Below are 27,250 nucleotides of genomic sequence, written 5' to 3' on the forward strand. Positions count from 1 at the left end.
TACAGCCTGATTTAGTGTTTTGACTAATTTCTCTCTTGTTCCATATTAATTTATTCAGTTGACTTCCTACCATACCAGCTTTGTTGATCCTGTGTTCTATTTCCATATTTAATTTACCATCGTCACTAAAAATCTTGCCAAAGTAGCTGAAATGTTTTCCTTGTTTTATAGTTTCTCCATTCACGATGAAGTTGATATTTTCAACGCTTCTGCCTATTTTCACTGTCTTTGTCTTGTTATTGCTTACATTCATACCATATCTATTACAACAGTTATTCAATTTAGTAAGGGAATTTTGCAGACTTGTAGCAGATTTATTTAGAAGTATAACATCGTCTGCATAAAGCAAAGAGCTGACTTTAACATCCCTAATTTTGATATCATGTTTAATACCACTTTCCTTCATAATGTGATCCATAGATAATGAATAACAGAGGGGATAATGTACATCTTTGTCTCACACCAGATTTAACATTAAACCATCTTCCTGTATCAATTCTAACTGCTGACTTACAACTCAAATAAAGACTAAGTATTGCTTGATGTAATGCCCCATTGACACCATATAACTGTGCGTATTTAATAGCTTCTCTCTTGGAACCTTGTCATATGCCTTTTCCACATCGACAACACTTAAATACAGATCTTTGTTATATTCCCATGCTTTCTTAACTATTTGTCGTAAAATGAAGATCTGATCCTGACAGCCTCTATTTGGCCTGAATTCAGGTTGTTCTTCACCAAGCTTTTCTTCCGCAATTCTTCTCAACCGTTTCTCAAGTATAATGGCATAAATCTTGCCGGAACACTCAGTATGGAAATACCTCTGTAATTCTCACATTCATTTTTTTTTTTCCCTTTTTATATATGGGTACTATTAGAGCTCTACGCCAATCATCAGGAATTTGTTCTTTTATCCAGGCCTTCTGAACTATGCAGTGCAGCCGCTGTAAGACTTTTATACCACAATATTTCAGCATTTCTGGTCAAATATCATCTACTCCTACTGCCTTTCCACATTTCAAGCCTCTGATGGCTTTTTCTACTTCAAGTATGGATATACTTGAAGTACGGGTGCGAAATTTAAGGATGTAAGTGAGAGCATTAGAGTGCAAAAACAGAGGGTGAAAGAAATAACAATTGTGGCTGGTACGAATGAATTGAAAGGTGATAAATTTTTTATGAGAGAGGACTTGAAAGTATTGTTAAAGGTAGCGAAAGAAAAGAGTGACAGAGTTAGAATGGTGAGTCTGTTACCGCGGTATGACAGAGAGGAGTTTAGAAGGAGGGCCATAATCGCAAATGATATTATGCGCAGGTTATGCGGACGGTGTGGTGTGGAATTTGTGGACGTATGGAATGAGTTTGATGGGCGAAAGGACTTATACAAGATGGATGGACTGCATTTGAATGGACTTGGTGTGCGGAGACTGGAAAAAGTGTTGCTGAATGAAGTGAAAATGGATGTGCAGAACCAGGGAAACTAGAACTACCAAGGAGGGGGGGAAGTGGATATCCAGACATCAGTGAGACAGTTGAGTGTAAAAATGTATATAATGTACCTGAGCCAGCAATAAGGACAAAAAATGGGAATGGGATATTTAGAATAACGCATCAAGATAGGGGTGGGACAAAGGGAACACTGCAATTCATGTATACTAATGCCAGGAGTATTAGGAACAAGAAGGAAGAATTTTTGGCCTTGATTGGCTCTTCCTGGCCACAGGTTATTGGCATTAGTGAAACATGGCTGACGGAAGATGATATAGTTAGTGGGATAGAATGTGTAGGTTATAGTATGTTTAGGAGGGACAGAGAGAATAAAATTGGGGGAGGGGTGTTATTGATGATAGCTGATGAACTGCAGCCAAGGAGAATTGAAGTATTGCAGGATAGTGAAAGGAGCTCATTTGAGGTTATTTGGTGTGAGATTGATACTGGCAGAATAAAATATACAGTTGGGTGCTGCTATAGACCAGGTGATGGAATAGATGGTGGAGATGGTATGCATAAACAAATTGATGAAATGAGTGGAAGGAGGGTAATTATTATGGGGGATTTCAACTATGGTAACATTGATTGGAAGGAGGAGAGGACACATGTGAGGAAGGAAATGGATTTTATTCAATTATTAAGGGATAACTATCTGAAACAGCATGTAATTGAAAATACTAGGGGGGTGAGAGTGCTTGACCTGGTAATAGTATCTGAGAATTTGACTGTAATGAATATGACCATGTTGTCACCTATTGGTGAGAGTGATCATAAGGTCTTGACCTGGGAGGTGGCTAAAGGTGTGAAATTTGTGATTAAGACAGGGTATATGTGGAATTACCGTGCTGGCAAGTATGACAAGCTTAGGAGATTGCTTGGATCAGTGCCATGGCATGTACAACTGCAAGGGCTGGACGTCGATAGAGCATGGGAAGTGATCAAAGAGCATTTACAAGAGGTTATGGCTGATTGTATACCTAAGGTCCGAATAGTGAAACAAGGAGGGGTTAAATGGATGAATAACACCATTAAGCTTGAGCTGCAAAAAAAGAAACAACTATGGAGGGAATTTAAAGAAAGGGGTGACCTGCAGGCACACGAACGGTATAAAGTACAGGCTAGAAGGGTAACGAGTGTGGTAAAAACAGCAAAAGCCGATTATGAAAGGAAACTAGCTATGCAAGCAAAAGAGAATCCCAAACAGTTCTTTCAATATGCTGCAAGCAAGAAAAAAACTGTACATGGCAAAATGATTTTAAGGAATGACGATGGTAAAGAGTTCACTGAACCAGTCGATATAGTGGAGTTACTGAGCGCGCACTTTGCAAAGGTATATCATCCAGGTGGTGACGTTGAAAAAATGAAGGAACCATTAGTTTATATGGGAATTGTGATGAATGAAGTGGAGGTGAATAGTCTATTACAGAACCTTAATGTGAATACATCTGTGGGATTGGATGGTATACCGGCACGGGTCTTGCATGAAGCGGCTAATGAATTATCAGTGCCCTTGACCATGTTGTTTAATCTGAGTCTCAGGTCTGGCTTAGTCCCGAAGGCGTGGAAAGAGGGGAAAATAGTTCCACTGCATAAAGGAGGATCCAAGACTATGGTTGCAAATTACCGACCGATCAGCATATCAGGAGTCGTTGTCAAGGTCTTGGAGAAAGTAGTCAAGGGAAAAATACAGAAATGGATTGATGAAAATGAGATACTGTACAGAGGACAGCATGGCTTTGTGAAGGGTAGATCATGCCTCAGTAACTTGCTCAAGTTTTATAACAGGGTGACGGCTGAACTGGATAAGGGAAACGGGTTTACAGTGATACTGCTGGACCTGGCAAAGGCATTTGACAGGATACCACATGGAATTCTAATCCGTAAACTACAACATATGGGAATGGATATAGGGTTGGTGAGATGGATAGCTGGGTGGTTGATGGAGAGATATCAAAGAGTAGTTTATTCAGGAGTAGAGTCCAAAAGACGGCCTGTGACTAGTGGTGTGCCACAGGGTTCTGTTCTTGGACCACTGCTGTTTAATCTGTTCATTAACGATATAGGGAATGGTCTAAGTGGGACAGTTCATTTGTTCGCTGATGATGCAAAGTTGGGTAGGACGATAGTGAATGCAGAAGATGTCAAAGTCTTGCAAGATGACTTAGATAGATTGGAGTTCTGGACTAAGGAGAATGGATGTCAATTTAATGTGACAAAATGTAAGGTTATGCATTTCGGAGTGAAAAGATTAGCAGCAGTATACCACATTGGTGGAACTGTACTCCAAGAGATTGATGAGGCCAGGGACTTGGGAGTGTTGGTGGATAGGGAGATGAAGTTTAGGGGGCACATTGCGAAAGTAGCTAAATCAGCTCATCAACTCACTTGGTTGTTGAAAAATACCTTGACGAGCAGAGAAAAACAAGTTATTGTACCTCTGTACCGAGCCCTGATAAGACCTCATCTCGACTACTGTGCCCAGATTTGGTCACCTCGGTTCCTTCTTGATGGGGAGGAGGTTGAGAGGATCCAGAGGCGAGTGACTAAGATGATAGCAGGTCTATGGAATGCACCATATGAGAACAGGTTGAAGATTTGTGGGTTGCAGAAACTAGTTGATAGGCGAAAAAGGGGAGATATGATTGAGACATTCAAATTGCTAAAAGGATTCTATAGGATTAATTCAGGTGATATTTTTGAGATCAGGACTGGTGGTGGGAGAACTAGGGGACACCCATGGAAGCTGGGCAAGAGCGTGGTTAGCAGGGGTGTTAGAGCTGGGTTCTTTACTTTTAGAGTGGTAAATGAGTGGAATAAGCTGCCAGAGTCTGTTGTGGGTGCTATGACAGTGAGCGAGTTCAAGGCAAGGTATGATAGATACTGTGAGAATGTTGAACAGCTGTGTGAACATGATGTTTAGGGCCTCCCTCGATGAGTCTAAGGACTCCTGGAGTAGCCCGTGGTAATAATAATAATAATATGTATTCCTGACTGTATGCCTGTTGAGTGTTTTTTACCACTGTGCTATCACTGCTTGTTTCATTTAGCAATTTTTCGAAGTAATTACTTCATACTTCAAGGATATCTTTTTCTCCTGTTTTCATGTAACCTTTATCATCTCTAACTCCTTTTACAGCAATCTTTCCTCAAGGGTTTTCTTCAAGGTTTGGTTCTTGTTCTCAAACTCTTTCATTTTTTCTTCAATAATCTTTGTGTATTTTAGTCTACAGTTCACATCTGAAAGCTGCTCAACTTTTATTTGCTTTAAAACTTTCTTACATGTTATTCTTTTCAATATGAAATTCAGTTTTATCCTGCTCAAGACTAAATGGTGATCACTTTCAATATCAAATCCTCTGTACACTCTGGTGTCCTGCACCAGGGAGAAAACATGACTATCAACAATAACATAGTCCAAGAGACTTTTCTTATTCCTTGCCTCTTCTCTCCATGTGAATTTGTGCACATTTTTATGTTGAAACATGGTGTTAGTACTAACCTGTCCATGTCCTGAGCAGAAATCCAACAGGTATTTGCCATTATTATTAGCTTTGCTCTTTTCTCCAAATTTTCACAAAATATTTTTGTATGTCTGACAATCACTTCCTACTCTGCTATTAATATCACCAAGAAGGACCAACTTTTCCTTTTTCATTGTGTCAGTTAGCTTTCTCTAGAGCCTCAAAAAATTCCTCCACTTCTACCTTAGTAGAGCCTTCTGTGGGACCATAGGCACAAATAAGTCTCATTGTCCAGTTCCCCATTCTGATATTTGCCCACATTACTCTGCTTGAGACTGCCTGTCACTCAAGAAGATTAGCCTCATATTTTGTGTTGAATACTATGGCTACTCCTTTTCCTTGATTTTCATTCATTGCCTGAATATAACATTTTGTATTTATTGCTCAGAAAGATCTCACCAGTTTTTGTCTTTTTTGTTTTAATCACCCTTATTATTTTGATCTGGTACTTATCTAATTCCTCAGCTAACTTCATTTCTTTGCCATTCAGGCTTCTTATGTTGATAGTACCGATCTTTAACTCTGGTAATGTTGAGTTGAGGTGTGATTTCAGATTCTTTCCAGTAGCTGATTTTTCGCTGTTCGCCCTGGTTCTCTGGCGAAAACAACAGGAGCCTTGTTTAACCGGGTGATGCCCCAGCCGGTATGAAATTTTGTCATGTTGTACCATCATTTTTTATATTGGTTTCCCTTTTTTTTGTCTTTTATATTGGTTTCCCTTTATCCAAATTGTAGCCAATAAAGGATCCAATTTGGTCGGCTAAATCCCAAATTGCCAGTCCATCCTTGTTCGTTCAGTATCCAGGTAGATACCCAACAGGGTGCACCACGAGAAGGTGAGGATTGGATATTAGGTCAGAAGCCCTGATCGGTTCTCCATATTCCTTTAAAGGGCTATGTGGAGGTCTCCTCTCAGTTATACAGCTTTGACCCTTAAGCACCCCCTTCATTAGGTCTTGGGGTAATAATTATCTTACCAGGAGTTTGAGAGTGCATCAGAGGATTTACCTGTAACTACAAAGACCACATTGTTGCAAACTGGTGAGAGTGATTGTGTTGTCTTGACTTGGAAGGTGGCTAAATGTGTGGAATTTTCAATTAAATAACTACAGAGCTGGTAAGAACTGAGGAAACTGTTTGGTGTAATGTAATGTCATGAGAAATTAGAAATTATAAGGGTTGGATGTTGATAGCACATGGAAAGTGGTAAAGGGTGTTTGAGGGAAGTAATAATGTTAAAAAGAAAAAGCTAAATCAGATTTATGTTTTCTTTTCAACATCTTTACAAATTGTGAATCTTGTAAATACCTGACTTCCTGAGGAGAGGATGAGGAGACTTCAGAGGCTGTAAGAATCTGGATGTTATATAGTGAAGTGAAAGCCACTTATATATTATGACTTTAGAGCAACTGAAAAATTTTGTTAGAAACATTGCAGATATAAAGAAGGGCAACTGTTCCTTTGAAGTCTTATTTGGCAATGTCTTTGGGAGTAGGATGTAAAATCATGTTCACTAACTTGCACCCATACCCATTAAGAGAAAAAGTACACATGAGGTAATGAAGTTCTTTATTTCTTTTCTCTGTGCTGCTGAAGACGTACACACTGTCATTTAGTGTTTTGATTATTCATACCTTCTGCAAAGGGGTAGTGGTTGTAAGAAGAATCATGGCAGTCTACCAGTCTCAGTGGGTTTTCATTACACTGAATCAGAAAGCTATCCTTGAAGTATGGAGTAATTACTTTTGAAAAATTGCTAAATGACACTAGCAGTGATGACAGCACGCTGATAAAAAAAAGAAACACTGCCCAGGCATGTAATCAGGAATACATATCCATACTTGAAGTAGAAAAAGTCATCAAAAGTCAGAAATGTGGAAAGACAGCTGGAATAGATGATATTCGACCAAAAATGCTCGAGTATGAAGGTATAAAAGTCTTACTGTGGCTGCACTGCATAATTTATAGGGACGAATTCCAGATGATTGGAGTAGAGCTCTCATAGTACCCATATATAAAAAGGGAAAAAAAACTGAATGTTAGAATTATAGAGGTATTTCTCTACTGAGTGTTCTTGTTAAGATTTATGCCAGTATACTTGAGAAACGGTTGAGAAGGATTGTGGAAGAGATGTTTGATGAAGAACAAGCTGGATTCAGGCCAAATAGAGGCTGTCAGGATCAGATTTTCACTTTATCACAAATAGTTGCGAAATCATGGAAATATAACAAAGATCTATATTTAAGTTTTATAGATCATAGAATGAAAATAGGCAGAATCGTTGAAAATGTCAGCTGTGTTTTGAAAGGAGAACCTGTGGAACAAGTAAAACTTTTCAGCTACTTAGGCACGATTTTTACTGAAGATGATAAATTAAATATAAAAATAGACAACAGAATCAGCAAAGCTGGTATGGTGGGAAGTGAATGAAATAAATTCATATGGAATAAGAGAGAAATTAATCGGAACACTAAGTTAGCTGTATACAAGACAGTGTTCAAGCCAATTTTAACTTATGGATCTGAGAGCTAGGTCAGAAGTAAAACACTTGACCAAAGACTAGAGACTGCTGATATGAGAGTCCTGAGAAAGATTAGAGGCTTGAACAGATGACATCAATGGCAATATCATATTAAAAACAAGGGTATTAGGAAAGAACTTGACATTGTCAGCATCCAGGAATGTGTTAGGGGGCTAATCTCAGGTGGTATGGTCACTTAAACAGAACGGGCGAGGAAAGATTAGCAAAACAAGTGTTTTCTGCCAGGTTGGCAGGAAAACGACCCAGCAGAAGACCAAGATATAGGTGGATTGATACAGTACAAAGTGCCTTAGGCAATAGAAATGTAAGATAATGTTGGAATCTTGACAAGTAACAGATTGATTTGGAGGAGAATTGTAGATAGGAAGTTAGTAATGATGTATATTTTTCACGTTGTACTATCATATCCTGTACACCCCTTCAGGAATTTGATGATGACCTCACGGAGTCAAAGACTCATCTGGGAGGTCCTTTAATCACACACACACAGTTCATCATCCCATGCCTTGAACACATTCAAACACCTTGCAGACACCACACTCTCAGGCAAGGCATTCCAGTCATTTACAACTCTGCACGAAAAAACCTTCCCCTCACTCCCCTACTCACACTCTCTTTATACAGTTTCCAGGGATGACCTCTGGTTCTCCACCGATCTCCCACTATTTTCTGTAGAACTTCTCCAGCATTGATCCTATAACAACCCCTTACCAACTTGTAGGTCTCTATCATATCTCCCCTCTTCTTCTTCATGTCCACCAGACTCTACAAATTACATCTTCTCAATCTTTCCTCATGCTTGCATTCCAGAGGTCAGAAACTACCTTAGTCAATCGCCTTTGGACCCTTTCCAACATCTCTTCATCCTTCTGAAAACCAGGTGACCAAATCTGGCCACAATAGTCCATGTGCAGCCTAATCAAAGCATTATACAATGGAACAAGAATCTCCCTACTTCTACACATCAGTGTCCTCTGCATCATTCCCAGAAGCCTTTGTGTTGTCTTCACAATTTTGGCTATGTGTCCCCTAAATTTCAGATCCTTAACCACTATCCTTACCAAACATAAATTCTGCATCCCATCTTTGTTTTCCAAATTTTAAAACCTTACATTTTGTAACATTGAACTCGCATTTCCATTTCTTTGCCCAATCACTCAATTTATTCAAGTCTTCTTGTAAGACTACAACATCTTCACTACTCTTCATGGTTCATCCCAACTTTGCATCATCTGCAAACAACTGAATATCTCCATCCAAATCTTCAATTTCACTAATATACAAGTTAAACATTATTGGCCACAAAACAGACCCCTGAGGCACTCCACTAGTGACTTTCCTTTTCCTGGATATCGCTCCCCTCATACACAACTTGTTGATGCCTATCAGATAGCCAGTCTCCAATCCAATGCACTAATCTAATATACAACCCCATCTTCTCTAGTTTGACTGTCAACTTATCATGAGCTACTCTATGAAAAGCCTTTGGGAAATCCAAGTATATTACTGTGTATCCTTCTCCTCTGTCCAAAGAAGCAGTCACTTTATTGTAATAAGTAAGTAGATTACTAAAACATGACCTCCCTTTAGCAAATCCATTCTGTCTATCAAAGATAATACCATTGTTGTCAACCCAACTTTGGATCGTAGTTCTCTCAAGCTTCTCCAACAACTTAACCACAACACCTGACACACAGATAGACCTATAGTTTGATGCTTGAGTTCGATCACTCCTTTTATGAAGTGGCACTATCTCTTCTTGGGGGAAATCATTTTAAGGAATGCACTCCTTAAGGACTTGACCGAGTGCAAGACTCATTTTAAAAAAAAATATGTCACGACAGGTGTCAACTCCCTGGCACATTCCTTCAGAATACGTGGTGATATATTATCAAGTCCCACAGCCTTATTAACATCTAGTGTACTCAGCTCCCCATACACCTCTTGCTCACTTACAGTCAGTCTCTCCTCCTCATCATCTACTGCTCTCAAGCTCTCCATGAAGTCACATTCACAAGATTGAAAGACCTTTATGAATTGCTCATTAAGTATCTCCACCACACATTCTGCAACAGCTGTCCTTATACCATTTTCTCCTATCAGTGTCATCCTTTCATAATCTTTCTTTCTTTTGCTGGCTACATATCTAAAGAACTCCTTAGGATTCTTTTTGGCTTCATTAGCTAACTGCTGTTCATACCTCTCTTTAGCTACCCTCACCAACCAACTCACTCTCCTTGCCTGGTCTTTGTAGACCTCATGGAATTGGTTATTTCCACTTACTTCTCTTATGCTGCCTCCACAATGCCCTCTTTCTCTGTATCACATGCTTAATCTCTTTATTCATCCATGTCACACCTACCTTATTTAACCTTCTCACCCTTGGAATACACTTAGACATTGCATCTACTAGATAGTTTTTGAAAATCCCCCAAGCTGCATTGATCTCTTTTCCAGCTGACTCCTCATTCCATGCTACACCTGCAAGCTGTCTCCTGAGCTCTTCATAATCACCCACCTTATAGTTCCACGTATACCTTTTCTCACAGAGGTTCTCACACTGCTGACAGCCACCCAGGTAATCACCTCATGGTAACTCTCACCAATTGGTGGATGATTTGACACCTCATTTATAATTATATCCTCTGATGAAATGACCAAATCCAAGACCCTCAATCCTCGTATGCCCTCTGTTACATACTGTCTGAAGTAGTTATTCCTCAAAAACTCAAGCAACTCATTTTCTTTACTTCCAATTGCTATCTTATCATTCCAGTCTATATTGCCATAATTAAAATCGCCTATAATGATCACCCTTTTCTTATTTGCTTGACTAATTTGATTATACATTTCATTATGAACAACATCCAACCAAGTATTTGATTCCATTCACCTCTATATCACACCATACTGCCTCAAAACTACTGGCACTATTTCTCTCTTGCATCTCTACTTTGTATGGACATAACTCTTTCTCTGTAATGAAGTGGCACTATAGCACTCCCCCTCCCTTTTTACCCCTTCTATCCTCACGATACACATCATACCCTTCCATCTCTATTCCTGTCAGGATGTCATCCTCTTCCAACCATGTCTCACTTATTCCGCCAATCTTTGGGTGAATAGACGCAATCAATGCAACCATTTCATATGTCTTGTTTCTTATACTTCTAGCATTTGTATAAAAACACAACAGCTCATTTCTGGATCTACAGCTAGTTCCACTGATACCACTCACTCGATGTGATCTCTCCATGCTTGACTAGGGCCATTTCCCTCTCTGCTTATTCATTTTAAAACCCTTTTCAATTCCAACTCTTTCCTCTTGATCCCAGGTCATCCCATTTCTTTCCTGTCTATGCATGCTCTCACCTCCTCTCGGAGCATCCACCTTTCTCACGCTGTGTACCCCTGTGCAGCCTGAGCCTCTCCGTTTCCCTGCTCCTCTTGCACACCCATTCTCTCATTTTCTATACTCATACCACTCACTTTCTCATTCATAACCACCTCTTCTCTCCTGTCTTACTCTCCTGCTCTTCCACATCACTTCCCTCTTGATCTATTTCATTCTTTCTCACTCTGCTCACTTCTCTACCTTCCAGCAGCACTCTCTCCAAGCGACTCGCACCATAACCACTCAAATGCAGTCCACTGCTCCCATACAGTTCACTTCTTCCTTCAAACGCATTCCACTCATCATTCGTGCCATCATGATTAGTTTTAATAGTTTTTATCTGAATTTTCTTAATTTCATTCCACATCCATTTGATCTCTTTCCAATCCAATTCAACTTCCGAATCTCGCGTCACATTCTCTCTATCATTCAGTCTTTCTAATTTTCTAACTCTCGAACTTTCACTCTTCTTACTTTCACTCTCAGTCACACTTCTGTGCATCCGTACTTTCGGTCCAACATGCGTCTGACTTTCACTATCATTCATTCTTTCGATTTTTTCCACTTTTGATTCCTGCATCACGCCATTTCCAGTTTCATTCGTTCTCTCAATTTCGTTTTTTCCTTCCGCCACTCTCTCCTCACTTTCATCCTTATTAACATCTGTTACGGTTTTTAAATCACTTGTTTTCTTTTTTTACTAATTTTTTTAACAATCTTTCTCCTGTCTTTCGAACGTGCACTCATTTTCCCTGCGACAAATCTCGCTACTAACACTTTCTGTCATCAATTTCATATTTGTATTCATCAATTCCTTCAGGTCACACTTCGCACCCACACCCTCCTTCCATCTGCCCTAAACATCCACAAATTGTTTATGTAATCGAAAGAATACATATAACACCACTCGCACTTAACGAAAAGACTGAAGTCTAAGTTAAAGTCATGGAATGACAAAGCCACCGCCATGTTTAATCTGCTGGTTACCACTCTAAAGTCTAATAATAACAACGAATTCGTAATTAAGTTTAAGCAAAACAAAATCCCCCACACTAATAATAATGGTAGTACACAACTTTTACAGCAGCTCTTATTCAAACAAACACTCATATATACTTAATTATTCCAAGAATACTTATCTCAATCTGGAGCTCTTCTTACACACTGTTTACACATTATTTATTAGTAACTGCATAAATTTCATTTCCTTCCTCTTGTGTATCCATTCCTCTTCTTGTCTATGTTCCCAGGAGTAATTTTTTATATTTGATGTAAATCAGTAAGCATCAGGTTTGTTTTGGTAATTTCTTTTATGTTTTTCTGTGCACATGCCACTGTATTTTTGTGTTCACATGTGTGCGTTTCTGCATGCATATGCAGAAAATTGCTTGCACTTAACACACATGTGCGCACACGTTATTATTTAATTTTTTAATTATGTATTTATTATTTTTTTAAGGGAAAATTAACAGCACGAGAAAGAATCCGGCTTCTGTTGGATCCCGGCACTTTTGTAGAATATGACATGTTTATGGAACACACCTGTACAGATTTTGACATGGATAAAGAAAAGGTAATGTTTATGAATTAAGTTTTTGAACAATATAGGCAATAATTATGAGTTCATTGTAATTCTTTTTATTTGGCAGTTAATTAGTTGTAAATTAAATTCACAGAATTTGACAAATTCCATTTTAAAATGATTTCACACCCAGTATGAAAACAATCTCTCATTCATAACATAACTGAATGATGTTTAATAACTTTATGTCTAATTATATTGTTAATTAAAATTATTAGTGTTAACTATATAAGCCTTTGATTCCTCCCCTCAGAATAGTGCTGTAGTCCTGTTCTTATCTAAGGATCTTCACCAGTATTTGGCTTATAACTGTACATCAAAAATGACTTGAAAGACGATGTGGTGGTCTACGCAACAATGCAGGACCCTTTCTCTATCCCCCCCCCATCCACTAACTCACACATACATGTACGTACATGACCACTATCACTATTATGGTCTGAATGGTTTAATAAGTCTGGATTCATAAAATAAAGTGTATATATTACATCAGATGATGAAAAATTTTAATAAGCATATTTGTTTTAGCTTTAGTTATCTTGGAGAGAAAAAAAAAATAGTAAATTTTTTTCAAAAATTTACGGTTTTAAAATTTGTGGAAAAGAACAAATTTAGGGAACAAAATTCTGTTTAACAGTGATGATATAAGTTTTTTTCCCTCTGCTGATTGGTTTTTAGATGCATCAAAATTCATAGGTGACTATTAGCTTCATTTTGTCCATCTATCCAATTACAAAATTTTATTAAAATTTTGTATTTGGAATCCTTACAAAAATTTGACAAGTAATCCCAAATCTCAGTTTCTTTCATTTAGAAGTATTTCATTGCAGTATTTTACTTTGTCCTATTAGAATTCAATATAATTTGGGATTTAGAATGTTCCGCTAGATAGTTGGTTGGAGTGCAATAATATTTGACACTTAATTTAAATGTTCAATAAATTTTAAAATTTATTGAAAATTTACAGTGGCAAAATTGGACAAAACAGAATTATATTTATAGTATATAAGACAAAAACAGGTGTAAATTTTATAAGCTGTGCTTTAACTTTTGACTTAGCCATTGAATTTTTGCTTTTTTTTTTCTTAATCTTGGATAAATGATTACACAAAACTATAATTTCTTGGCAAGTATAATTTACTTTGTAAACAAGTGAAAAAAAAAAACATTTCAACAAATGCCTGCAATGTTTTTTAATAATAAGGTTATACATTTTTACTTCTTCCATATCGAAAATATACAATTTCTACATTAATCTTGGTATCTTCCTAGGTCTAGCTCCCATTGAGGGAACCTCTGAGTCTGGCTCTTTGGGCTTAGAGCAGTTCTGCTTCTTGGTGGTAGGTTTTTGCCTGTCATTGAGTAGAACCACCTATGAGATTTTGAAGAGGTTAGAAGTAATCCTTTTGGGTTGCTCATTGAAATTTAGTGATCCTTTTGGATTACTCATTGAGATTTAGAGTGATCTTTTAGATCACTCAGAGTTTTTCGAGAGATAATCCTGCACTTTAACAGTACCTCAATAAAGGTAGAAACTGGTATAGGTAGTGACCCTGCTATAATACATAGTATTACTCATGTCTGAACTCAATTGAAATCCTGTATGATTCTTTCAGAAGTCTGTAAGTCTCAATCATATCACCCCCTCTTTCTCCTGTGCATGTAGCCTAGTCGTAAAGATGCTTCATGCACAAACTTTGTTTATATGTGGATAAAGGATTGAACAAGAATATAATTTTTGGCAAGTATAATTTACTTGGATTTTTTCTTTGTCACAGACATCATGAAGACAACATAAATATTGACCAAAACTTCAGCTCTGAACAATTTCAGAATGTTTTATAAGTAAACAATTGGTAATATGCTATATATATATTCTGACTAGATGTGTATGTTTAGGTTGTTTTGTTAGGTGAATTTTAACAACAGAACAATTCAAAATTATGATTCCTCTCTTGCTGCATGAAATTAATGAAATTTTGTGTTTTAGTTCTATTACAATTCATCAGTAATTTCAGTTTTAGTTCCAATAATCTTTCATCAAAATTTGTCTTTTGTAAAATTTTGAAAGTTTATTTTTCAATTGGTTAGCGTATAATAAAATTAGTTTAATCCTTTATCCAAGTGTGAGCAAACAAAGTTTGCGCCTGAAAGTATCTTCAGGACTAGGGTAAGGTGGTACAACACCAGGGCAACTCGTTGCAAAGGTGGAGCAAGATACCAACACTCCCATCTCAGTATCTCCTTGCGGATATGTCTAATGTTATGCATTAAGGGAAGGGCCACTACCCAGACTAGTTTCGACCTTTATTGAGGTCTCTTCAGTGGGAGCCAGGCCCAAGTGGAGATACCAGGCAGAAGCATTAGCAGGTCATCTCTACCTATAGGAGTTGCCAAATGGTGTCATCATCATCATACGTATCAAGGATTTAGGCCTAGCATGGCCTGTTCCAGCCTTAGAAGTCATCGTTGAATCGTTTAAGAAGACGTCCTGGTTTTCTTTTTCCTAATGGCTTGTACTTTAAGGCTTGTTTTGGTAATCTTTCTGTTTTCATTCTTTGAACGTGTTCCATCCATTTATGTTTATATTTTTTTTTTTATTTTTTTTTTATGGTGTGCCACCCTTTTTTAATAAACTACTCTGGATTTAAAAAAGATGTTGAAAGTTTATTTTTCACTTGGTTAGCATATAATAAAATTAGTTTAATCCTTTATCCAAGTGTGAGCAAACAAAGTTTGTGCCTGAAAGTATCTTCAGGACTGGGGTAAGGTGGTACAACACCAGGTATCTTGCTCCACCTTTGCAATGAGTTGGCCTGGTGTTGTACCACCTTACCCCAGTCCTGAAGATACTTTCAGGCACAAACTTTGTTTGCTCACACTTGGATAAAGGATTAAACTAATTTTATTATATGCTAACCAAGTGAAAAATAAACTTTCAACATCTTTTTTAAATCCAGAGTAATTTATTAAAAAATGGTGGCACACCATTTGGCAACTCCTATAGGTAGAGATGACCTGCTAATGCTTCTGCCTGGTATCTCCACTTGGGCCTGGCTCCCACTGAAGAGACCTCAATAAAGGTCAAAACTAGTCTGGGTAGTGGCCCTTCCCTTAATGCATAACATTAGACATATCTGCAAGGAGATGTGTTTTGCATTATAGGAGATACTGAGATGGGAGTGTTGGTTTCTTGCTCCACCTTTGCGACAAGTTACCCTGGTGTTGTACCACCTTACCCGAGTCCTGAAGATACTTTCAGGCGCAAACTTTGTTTGCTCACACTTGGATAAAGGATTAAACTAATTTTAATATATTTCGTAAAATTGTTGTGGTATTGTCACTGTACAAGAATGTTATGAAGTTTTATGATTGTCTACAGTCATTGTTGTTTTTGCTTATGTACACACCTAACTATGATGAAGTCAATCTCGACGAAACATGTTGCGTTTTCAAATAAATCTCAATTTGTTTTAATTCTTGGGTTTTTAGTCAGTTTATATTACAAATGAATACACACATACACGCTCCAAAAATGAACTAGGACTCCATGGAAAAAGTAAATCGAACCCTCTTGCAATGGAACAGGCTGAATATCATCCTAGGATACAAATCTGTGTGCAGTGTGATAATAGAAGGTTGATTTATAATTTCCATTCAAATCTTCATTGTTGAGGTTAATAGTTAATCCACTCAGAATTAAAAGAGTAACTTACAAATTGTGCAAAAGATCGGATTGCATGCATAAAGGTGTTAAGGAAAAATTCTTAACACCTGACAAACAGTCATAAAAACTTAATTTTGTTGGACTATCATAATATCCCATAAACCTCTTCTGGATACATATTCTGAAATGATGATGATGAATTCAGAATTTTATATTTAATCATTTGTTATTTACAAATGGTAATTTGTAAATGACAAATGATAATAAAACAGGTAATTTTCAACCTCAATATGACTAATTTAGAAATGAAACTGACATCTGAGTATAGATGTAGAGACACAGAAAAAAGAGTAGCCATTGCTTTTAAAGGTCCATTTAAGATGTTGTAGTTCTTTTTTTAGTTCTTAAATGGATCTTCAAAAGCAATAGCTACTCTTTAAAAAGTATCAACAAACAATTATTCCACCGTCAACGTAGCAATGTAGAGACACAGAACGACTCCAAAGGTTATATCTCCTTGCCATATATCAGTACACTATCCAAAAAACTGAGTAGAATCTTAAAGAAATTCAACATACAAACATGCTTCTCAACTCTTCCAAAAATAAGATCAAGTTTCAGCAACTATAAACAATCTCACAACCTTCTACAATTTCCAGGTGTATACAAAGTCACGTGTGAGTGCGGAAAACCTTACTATGGCCAAACGGAGAAATCTATCCTCCTACGTCTCAAGGAACACCCAGAGAGACATTGCGTATAAGAGAACCAGAGCAACTGCCCTATCAGGCCATGTCCTGTTTTCAATAAACACGAACAATGAAAGTAAATTGGACAACAACTTCAAACCTACCATGCTGAGGTAGAACGCTCATCATGGCAATGATGAGCGTTCTACCTCATCATTGCCATGATGAGGTAGAACGCTGCATTGTAGAGTCAAAAGAAATCACCTTGGACCCTCTTCATACGAACAATAATCTCAGCTATAATTTGCCTGACTCTTTCAGCTGTACTATCAGATACTGGAGATCGCGTGGTTCCACACACGCACAAGTGTACAACAATAGAACTTTAACACGGACTATAGCACAAGTTCATAATAACTGTAATTTACAGTCAAATATCATAACTTTATAATTGTATAGCTTTAGAGTGTCTCAATGTTATTTTCAGTGTCTTTTAATATCTTTCTATGTTCTTAACGCGCCTGATGAAGTCAATCTCGACGAAACATGTTGCGTTTTCAAATAAATCTCAATTTGTTATAATTCTCAGATTTTTAGTCAGTTTATATTAAAAATGAACATATCCCAACCCTGAGTTAATAGTAGTAGTCATATATATATATATTTGTATGAATGAATGTGTGAAGGTGAAAGACACTCACAAACACCCATGTCCAAGGCAAGATTTGAACTCTAGCCTTTTGACTGGAAAGCTGATATACTAACCACTCTGCTAACCAGACCAGTAAGATATCATGTATACAACTAATTATATCCTTTTTAACCATTTAACTCATTACAGAGATAATCTTCAGATATCTTTATAACTAAAGTAATATCTTTAATTCACACAAAAAAAAAAGTACACAGTGTAAAATAATTAGAACTTAATTATTGAAATACCAATATATATATATATATATACTCCAAGTCTGTCAGACTTGATTATATATCATTGTGTATTGAGGGAATGTATGAGGAAGTTGACATCTACCTCATACTTATTTAACATAGGCCACGTTTCAAAGGAGTAAACGGAAGGCAAAATTGAACAGATGCTGGTATCTGATTAGGAAGAAAGGTTGAGAAAATGCAATTTCAGCATCTAGTTGATAGTTGGAGGAGAGGGATAAGATATAGACATATATGCTGTTCTTTTGCCCAGTTTACATCCTGGTTGGCATCCCAGGATGTAAACTGGGATCTTGAAGTATTGGTGTTTTCCCATATTTTTGCAAGTTTTATGTAACCATATTTATTCAGATTATGATAAATTTTGAGAGCAGCTGCAAACTTTTTGGCCAATTCACAAATCATTTATTCATCATCATCAAATTCCTGCCATGTACCCACAAGGGATGTACAGGATATGATAGTACTACATGAAAAAATTATATCATTACTAACTTCCTATCTACAATTTTCCTCCATATCAGTCTGTTACTTGTCAAGACTCCAACATTATCAGATCTTATATTTCTATCGTCTAAGGCACTTTGTACCGTATCAATCCACCTATATCTTGGTCTCCCTCTGGGTCATTTTGCTGCCAACCTGGCAGAGAACACTTGTTTTGCTAATCTTTCCTCGCCCATTCTGTTTAGGTGACCATACCACCTGAGATTAGCTCTGCTAATGCATTCCTGGATACTGACAATGTCAAGTTCTTTCCTAATATCCTCGTTTTTAATATGATATTGCCATTGATGCCATCTGTTCATGCCTATAATCTTTCTCAGGACGCTCATATCTGCGGTCTCTAGTCTTTGGTCAAGTGTTTTACTTCTGACCCAGCTCTCAGATCCATAAGTTAAAACTGGTTTGAACACTGTCTTGTATACAGATAATTTAGTGTTCCGACTAATTTCTCTCTTATTCCATATGAATTGATTCAATTGACTTCCCGCCATACCAGCTTTGTTGATTGTGTTGTCTATTTCCGTATTTAATTTACCATCTTCACTAAAAATCATGTCTAAGTAGCTGAAATGTTTTACTTGTTCCACAGGTTGTCCATTCACAACACAGTTGACATTTTCAATGATTCTGCCTATTTTCATTGTCTTTGTCTTTTTATGGGCAAATATGAGAATGGGGAACTGGACAATGAGACTTATTTGTGCCTATGGTCCCACAGAAGGTTCTACTAAGGTAGAAGTGGAGGAATTGAGGCTTTAGAAAAAGCAACAGACACAATGAAAAATGAAAAGTTGGTCCTTGTTGGGGATCTAAATAGCAGAGTAGGAAATAATTGTGAGACATACAAAAATATTTTGGGAAAATTTGGAGAAAAGAGCAAAACTAATAATAATGGCAAATATCTGTTGGATTTCTGCTCAGGACATGGACTGGTTATTACTGACACCATGTTCCAACATAAAAATGTGCACAAATTCACATGGAGAGAAGAGGCTAGGAATAAGAAAAGTCTCATTGACTATGTTATTGTTGATAGTGATGTTTTCTCCCTGGTGCAGGACCCCAGAGTGTACAGAGAATTTAAAATTGGAAGTGATCACTATTTAGTCTTGAGCAGGATAAAATTGAATTTCATATTGAAAAGAATAACATGTAAGAAAGTTTTAAAGCGAATAAAAGTTGAGCAGCTCTCAGATGTGAGCTGTAGACTAAAATACACAAAGATTATTGAAGAAAAAATGAAAGAGTTTGAGAACAGGAATCAAACCTTGGAGATTCAGTGGCAAACTCTGAAGAAAACATTGATTGATTCTGCCAGAGAGGCATGTGGTGAGGTTGTCTGTAAGGATAAAAAAATCAGAACTCCCTGGTGGACACAGGAAGTTAAAGAGGCAGTGAAGGAAAAGAAGAAAGCATATCAAAAGTTACTGTCAAATAAGTCAGCTTGTGCTCTTAGAGAATATAGAGACAAATGCAAGAATGCTAAACACTGTGTAAAACTAGCTAAACAAAAGTCATGGGAGGACTTTGGCAAGAATATAGAAAATAAATATCAAGAAGGTGGCAAAATATTCTGGAGGTTGTTGAAGAAGCTTAAGAATGGAGGAAAGAGTCCTATAAAAGGAGTTAGAGATGATAAAGGTGACATGAAAATGGGAGAAAAAGATATCCTTGAAGTATGGAGTAATTGCTTTGAAAAACTACTAAATGAAACAAGCAGTGATGACAGCACAGTGGTAAAAAACACTGACCAGGAATGCAGTCAGGAATACATATTATATTTGAAGAAGAAAAAGCCATCAAAGGCTTGAAATGTGGAAAGGCAGCAGGAGTAGATAATATTCGACCAGAAATGCTGAAGTATGGTGGTATAAAAGTCTTACAGTGGCTGCACTGCATAGTTCAGAAAGCCTGGACAGAGGGACGAATTCCCGATAATTGGAGTAGAGCTCTAATAGTGCCCATATATAAAAAGGGAAATAAAATTGAATGTGAGAATTACAGAGGTATTTCCCTGTTCCTGGCAAGATCTATGCAAGCATACTTCAGAAACAGTTGAGAAGAATTGTGGAAGAAAAGCTTCGTAAAGAACAAGCTGGATTCAGGCCAAATAGAGGCTGTCAGGATCAGATCTTCACTTTACGACAAGTAGTCGAGAAAGCATGGGAATATAACAAAGATCTGTATTTAAGTTTTGTCGATTTGGAAAAGGCATATGATAAGGTGCCAAGAGAGAAGCTATTCAATACGCTGCAGTTATATGATGTCAATAGGGCATTATATCAAGCAATACTTAGTCTTTATTTGAGTTGTAAGTCAGCAGTAAGAATTGAAGGAAGTACAGGAAGATGGTTTAATGTTAAATGTGGTGTGAGACAAGGATGTACATTATCCCCTCTGTTATTCATTATCTATATGGATCACATTATGAAGGAAAGTGGTATTAAACATGATATCAAAATTGGAGATGTTAATGTCTGCTCTTTGCTTTATGCGGATGATGTTATACTTCTAAATAAATCCGCTACAAGTTTGCAAGATTCTCTGACTAAATTGAATAACTGTTGTAATAGATATGGTATGAAGGTCAGCAATAAAAAGACAAAGACAATGAAAGTAGGCAGAATCATTGAAAATGTCAACTGTGTTGTGAAGAACCTGTGGAACAAGTAAAACATTTCAGCTACTTAGGCACGATTTTTAGCGAAGATGGTAAATTAAATATGGAGATAGACAACAGAATCAACAAAGCTGGTATGGTGGGAAGTCAATTGAATCAATTCATATGGAATAAGAGAAAAATTAGTCGGAACACTAAATTAGCTGTATACAAGACAGTGTTCAAACCAGTTTTAACTTATGGATCTGAGAGCTGGGTCAGAAGTAAAACACTTGACCAAAGACTAGAGACCGCAGATATGAGCGTCCTGAGAAAGATTATAGGCATGAACAGATGGCATCAATGGCAGTATCATATTAAAAATGAGGATATTGGGAAAGAACTTGACATTGTCAGCATCCAGGAATGCGTTAGCAGAGCTAATCTCAGGTGGTATGGTCACTTAAACAGAATGGACGAGGAAAGATTAGCAAAACAAGTGTTCTCTGCCAGATTGGCAGCAAAACGACCCAGAGAAAGACCAAGATATAGGTGGATTGATACGGTACAAAGTGCTTTAGACGATAGAAATATAAGATCTGATAATGTTGGAGTGTTGACAAGTAACAGACTGATTTGGAGGAAAATTGTATATAGGAAATTAATAACGATGTAATTTTTTTCATGTAGTTCTATCATATCCTGTACACCCCTTAAGGGTAGATGGCAGGAATTTGATGATGATGATGATGATGATTGTCTTTTTATTGTTAACCTTCATACCATAGCTATTACAACAGCTATTCAATTTAGTCAGAGAATCTTGCTGACTTGTAGTGGATTTATTTAGAAGTATAACATCATCTGCATAAAGGAGAGAGCTGACATTAACATCTCCAATTTTGATATCATGTTTAATACCACTTTCCTTCATAATGTGATCCATATAGATAATGAATAACAGAGGGGATAATGTACATCCTTGTCTGACACCAGATTTAACATTAAACCATCTTCCTGTACTTCCTTCAGTTCTAACTGCTGACTTACAACTCAAATAAAGACTAAGTATTGCTTGATATAATGCCCTATTGACACCATATAACTGCAGCGTATTGAATAGCTTCTCTCTTGGCACCTTATCATATGCCTTTTCCAAATCGACAAAACTTAAATACAGATCTTTGTTATATTCCCATGCTTTCTCGACTATTTGTCGTAAAGTGAAGATCTGATCCTGACAGCCTCTGTTTGGCCTGAATCCAGCTTGTTCTTCACCAATCTTATCTTCCACAATTTTTCTCAATCGTTTCTCAAGTATACTTGCATAGATCTTGCCAGGAACACTCAGTAGGGAAATACCTCTGTAATTCTCACATTCAGTTTTATTTCCCTTTTTATATATGGGTACTATGAGAGCTCTACTCCAATCATCGGGAATTCGTCCCTCTGTCCAGGCTTTCTGAACTATGCAGTGCAACCACTGTAAGACTCTTATGCCACCATACTTCAACATTTCTGGTCGAATATCATCTACTCCTGCTGCCTTTCCACATTTCAAGCCTTTGATGGCTTTTTCTTCTTCAAGTATGGATATGTATTCCTGACTGCATGCCTGGTCAGTGTTTTTTACCACTGTGCTGTCATCACTGCTTGTTTCGTTTAGCAGTTTTTCAAAGTAATTACTCCATACTTCAAGGATATCTTTTTCTCCAGTTTTCATGTCACCTTTATCATCTCTAACTCCTTTTACAGCACTCTTTCCTCCATTCCTAAGCTTCTTCAACAACCTCCAGAATATTTTGTCACCTTCTTGATATTTATTTTCTATATTTTTGCCAAAGTCCTCCCATGACTTTTGTTTAGCTAGTTTTACACAGTGTTTAGCATTCTTGCATTTGTCTCTATATTCTCTAAGAACACAAGCTGACTTATTTGACAGGAACTTTTGATATGCTTTCTTCTTTTCCTTCACTGCCTCTTTAACTTCCTGTGTCCACCAGGGAGTTCTGATTTTTTTAACCTTGCAGACAATCTCACCACATGCCTCTCTGGCAGAATCGATCAATGTTTTCTTCAGAGTTCGCCACTGAATCTCCAAGGTTTGATTCCTGTTCTCAAACTCTTTCATTTTTTCTTCAATAATCTTTGTGTATTTTAGTCTACAGTTCACATCTGAGAGCTGTTCAACTTTTATTCGCTTTAAAACTTTCTTACATGTTATTCTTTTCAATATGAAATTCAATTTTATCCTGCTCAAGACTAAATAGTGATCACTTCCAATTTCAAATCCTCTGTACACTCTGGTGTCCTGCACCAAGGAGGAAACATCACTATCAACAATAACATAGTCAATGAGACTTTTCTTATTCCTAGCCTCTTCTCTCCATCTGAATTTGTGCACATTTTTATGTTGGAACATGGTGTCAGTAATAACCAGTCCATGTCCTGAGCAGAAATCCAACAGGTATTTGCCATTATTATTAACTTTGCTCTTTTCTTCAAATTTTCACAAAATATTTTTGTATGTCTCACAATCATTTCCTACTCTGCTATTTAGATCCCCAACAAGGACCAACTTTTCCTTTTTCATTGTGTCAGTTGCTTTTTCTAAAGCCTCAAAAAATTCCTTCACTTCTACCTTTGTAGAACCTTCTGTTTGACTATAGGCACAAATAAGTCTCATTTGTCCAGTTCCCCATTCTCATATTTGCCCACATTACTCTACTTGAGACTGACTGCCATTCAAGAAGATTAGCCTCGTATTTTGTATTGAATACTATGGCTGCTCCTTCTTTTCCTTGATTGTCATTGCCTGAATATAACATTTTGTATTTATTGCTCAGAAAGATCTCACCAGTTTTGGTCTTTTTTGTTTCAGTCACCCCTATTATGTCGATCTGGTACTTATCTAATTCTTCGGCTAGCTCCATTTCTTTGCCATTCAGGCTTCTTATGTTGATAGTACCGATCTTTAACTCTGGTGATGTTGAGTTGGGGTTTGTTTTCAGATTTGTTCCAGTAGCTGACTTTTCGCTGTTCGTCCTGGTTCCCTAGCGAAAACAATTGGGGCCTTGTTTAACCGGGCGGCGCCCCAGCCAGCATGAAATTTTGTCATTTTGTACCATCATTTTTTATTTTGGTTTAACCAATAAGAATACAGTTTGTTCGGCTAAATCCCAAATTGCCAGCCCATCCTCGTTCGTTCAGTATGAAAGTAGATACCCAACAGGGTGCACCACGAGAAGGTGAGGATTGGACATTAGGTCAGAAGCCCTGGTCGGTTCTCCCCATTCCTTTAAAGGCTATGTGGAGGTCTCCTCTCAATTATACAGCTTTGACCCTTAAGCACCCCTATCATTTATGCACCAGTGTTTATATAGATTCACAAATTGATTTATATACCAGTTTTGCTTTCTTTCTTTGTCTTTTGAAGAATTACCATAAATGCATTGATATCATGCTTGCACTACTCGGCTGGTTGTTTAAAAAATTAAAATTACAGATTAAGTCATTCATATAAATCTCAGTCATTGATTGTCATTCATATAATTCATACCACGATGAGTCTCTGACTCCATGGAGGTGAGATGTTAATAATAATAATGAATTGTTTTGTGAAAAGTCTATGTTTGGGATAGAGCATATTGTAAGAACAGTGTCTATGTTTTTATATATATATATATATATATATATGTAACCTGTTGAGAAGTCATTTTAAAATGATTCTGTAAACTAGATTTATTTATTTGCAGTATACTGGTGATAGTGTTATAACAGGACATGGTCTCATCAATGGTAGGCAAGTGTTTGTCTTCAGCCAGGTAAGTATATAAATATGTTTACATTTTTAGGATAACAAGTAATTATCTTAAACTTTTTTTTTCCCATAGAAAATTGCAAAAGTAATGTTACCTTATTTGAAATCATTAAAAATAAATAAACTAGTATGTGCTTTTTAAAATCTTATGCATTACATTAATGATTTCTGCATGTAGTGAAGTATATATGAATCATCATCATCGTTGTCCATGGGTCCAATGTCCATTGCCAGGTGACTCATATCCTGAAAACTTTTTCACATCATCTACCCACTCTTGCCTTGGTTGTCCTCTTCTATTTATACTATCCATTGTACCAAGCATTAAGAATTTGATCTTTCTACTGTTATCCATTCTGTACATATGTTCAAAAAGCTTTAATGTCCTTAGAATTATTTTCTGCAATAGATTCTCTTTGCAGTTTATTTTACTAAACAGTTCATTTGTTACCTTTTGCAATTCCAATTTGTAGAATCTTTCAGTAGCATGTTCTTTCGAATGCCAACATTCATCTATCAGAGTTTTTGACCATTACCCATGTCTTACATCCATAGAGAGTACTTGTTAATATGCATGTTTCCGGCAGTCTTGCTTTTATTGGAAGACTCACTGATTTACTTTTCCATATTTTGTCCATTGCCTGCAGGTTTACTTTTGTTTTTGTTATCCGAGATCTTATCTTTTTTTTTTTTCTTTTTTTTTTTACAGTGTAAATTGTGCATCATGTTGCTCCCTAGGTATGTGAAGTTCCTAACCTCTTCTAGCTCTTGTCCATTGACCTCTATTTGCTTTTTTGTCTTCTGCTCTCTGAATATCATTTTTGTTTTATCAATGTTCATTATCAATCCATATCCCTTTTCTTCTTCACTTAATTTCAGCACTGTTCTTTCTAGTTCCTCTTTATCTTTTTTAATAATAGCTGTATCATCTGCAAATTGTAAATTATTTATTTTTGTACCTTGAATTGAAATTCCTCTATAATATCCATGGTTCTTTCCAAAAGCATGATAAAGATGCTTGGGGATATTGGGTCTCTTTGTCTTGTGCCTCTTGTTGTCTAGAACCATCTTCCTATTTCTCCATATTTTCTCATCTGCATTGTCATTGATGTTCTGCAATAGACATATCGGATTCCTATCCACTCCATAAGATTCGAGTGCAGCTCGTGACACTTTCTGATCTATACTGTCAAATGCTTTCTGAAAAAAAGTCAACAAAACAGATATAAACATTTTTATTTTTACATCAACCTTTCTCCACAATTAATCTTAACTTTAATATTTGGTGGACAGAACTTTTGTCTTCTCTTTTAAATCCTGCCTGCTCATCTACCAGATTTTCATCTATTAGTTTCCTTATTCTTTCTGTTAATATCATAAGTATTTTTCCCATATGATGCGTTAGACAGTTGTTCTGTAGTTTTTGAAGTTCGTTTTGCTTCCTTTTTTTTGTAAATGATATTAGGATTGATCTTGTCCATTCTTTTGGTGCTTTGCCTTCATCCCATGCCATGTTACACAACCGGTATAGTTAATCTGTGATCACCTCACCACCATGCTTCAGTATCTCTCCAGTGATTTCATCATTCCCAGGGCTTATGGTTTTTCATGTTTTACTGCCTTTACAACTTCATCCCTCAGTGGATTTGTTTTTCCCCTCTGTGCTTAGTGGTCATATTTCACCACCATGTTTCTATGATTATAGAAGGCTGCATAATTTACAAAAGCAATGAGAGAAAATCAGGGCAATCATTGTCCGTGCGGTTAGCCTAGTGGCTGTGCGCTTCGCAACCATATGCCTGGGGAAGGTCCTGGGTTTGATTCCCGTTGCCATCATGAGGAGCTTAGGATCTTCCTCAGCCATAGCCAAGTTAGCCGGTCTTGGGCGTGGGCAACAGGGTTTCCCCCCCCCCCCCCAGTTTTTCTGGGGGTTTTCATCCCGCAAGCAGGCAAACCGGCCCCCCTGAACACACGGACTACAGTCATAAATACTTAACGCCCCAATAGGGACGGGGGAGAAAAGGGAGGAAACTCCATATGAATAAATAAATAAAAGGGCAATCATTATAATTAGTATTGGAAGTTTTTTCTTTTTTTTTTTTTTTTCATTGGTTAGACTATAATTTATATATTTAGTTTAATCCTTTATCCAAGTGTAAGCAAACAAAATTTGTGCCTGAAGTATCTTCAGGGACGGGGGAGAAAAGGGAGGAAACTCCATATGAATAAATAAATAAAAGGGCAATCATTATAATTAGTATTGGAAGTTTTTTCTTTTTTTTTTTTTTTTCATTGGTTAGACTATAATTTATATATTTAGTTTAATCCTTTATCCAAGTGTAAGCAAACAAAATTTGTGCCTGAAGTATCTTCAGGACTGGGGCAACTTGTGGCAAAGGTGGACTGAGTTCTGATCACTTTCCTTAGTATCCCACAATGCAAAGCACATCTCCTTGTGGACATGTATGATACTATGCATTATGG

General features: G+C 37.0%; 1 protein-coding gene across 2 annotated transcripts in view; it reads left to right on the plus strand.

Moving 5' to 3' along the window:
* The window catches only part of LOC150093201 (propionyl-CoA carboxylase beta chain, mitochondrial-like), a 141,896-nt gene that overhangs the window by 18,388 nt on the left and 96,258 nt on the right, over positions 1 to 27,250 (plus strand). For both annotated transcript variants that reach the window (XM_090414013.1, XM_090414014.1), the window contains exons 2-3: positions 12,411 to 12,524; positions 24,702 to 24,770. In XM_090414013.1, the coding sequence (XP_090270139.1) occupies positions 12,411 to 12,524; positions 24,702 to 24,770 (183 nt within the window). The remainder of the gene's footprint in view (positions 1 to 12,410; positions 12,525 to 24,701; positions 24,771 to 27,250) is intronic.

The sequence above is a fragment of the Typopeltis vanoorti genome, chromosome 24, assembly GCF_054136105.1.
Source record: "Typopeltis vanoorti isolate ZY-2024b chromosome 24, IOZ_Tvanoo_1.0, whole genome shotgun sequence".
In the NCBI taxonomy this organism is placed as follows: domain Eukaryota; kingdom Metazoa; phylum Arthropoda; class Arachnida; order Uropygi; family Thelyphonidae; genus Typopeltis; species Typopeltis vanoorti.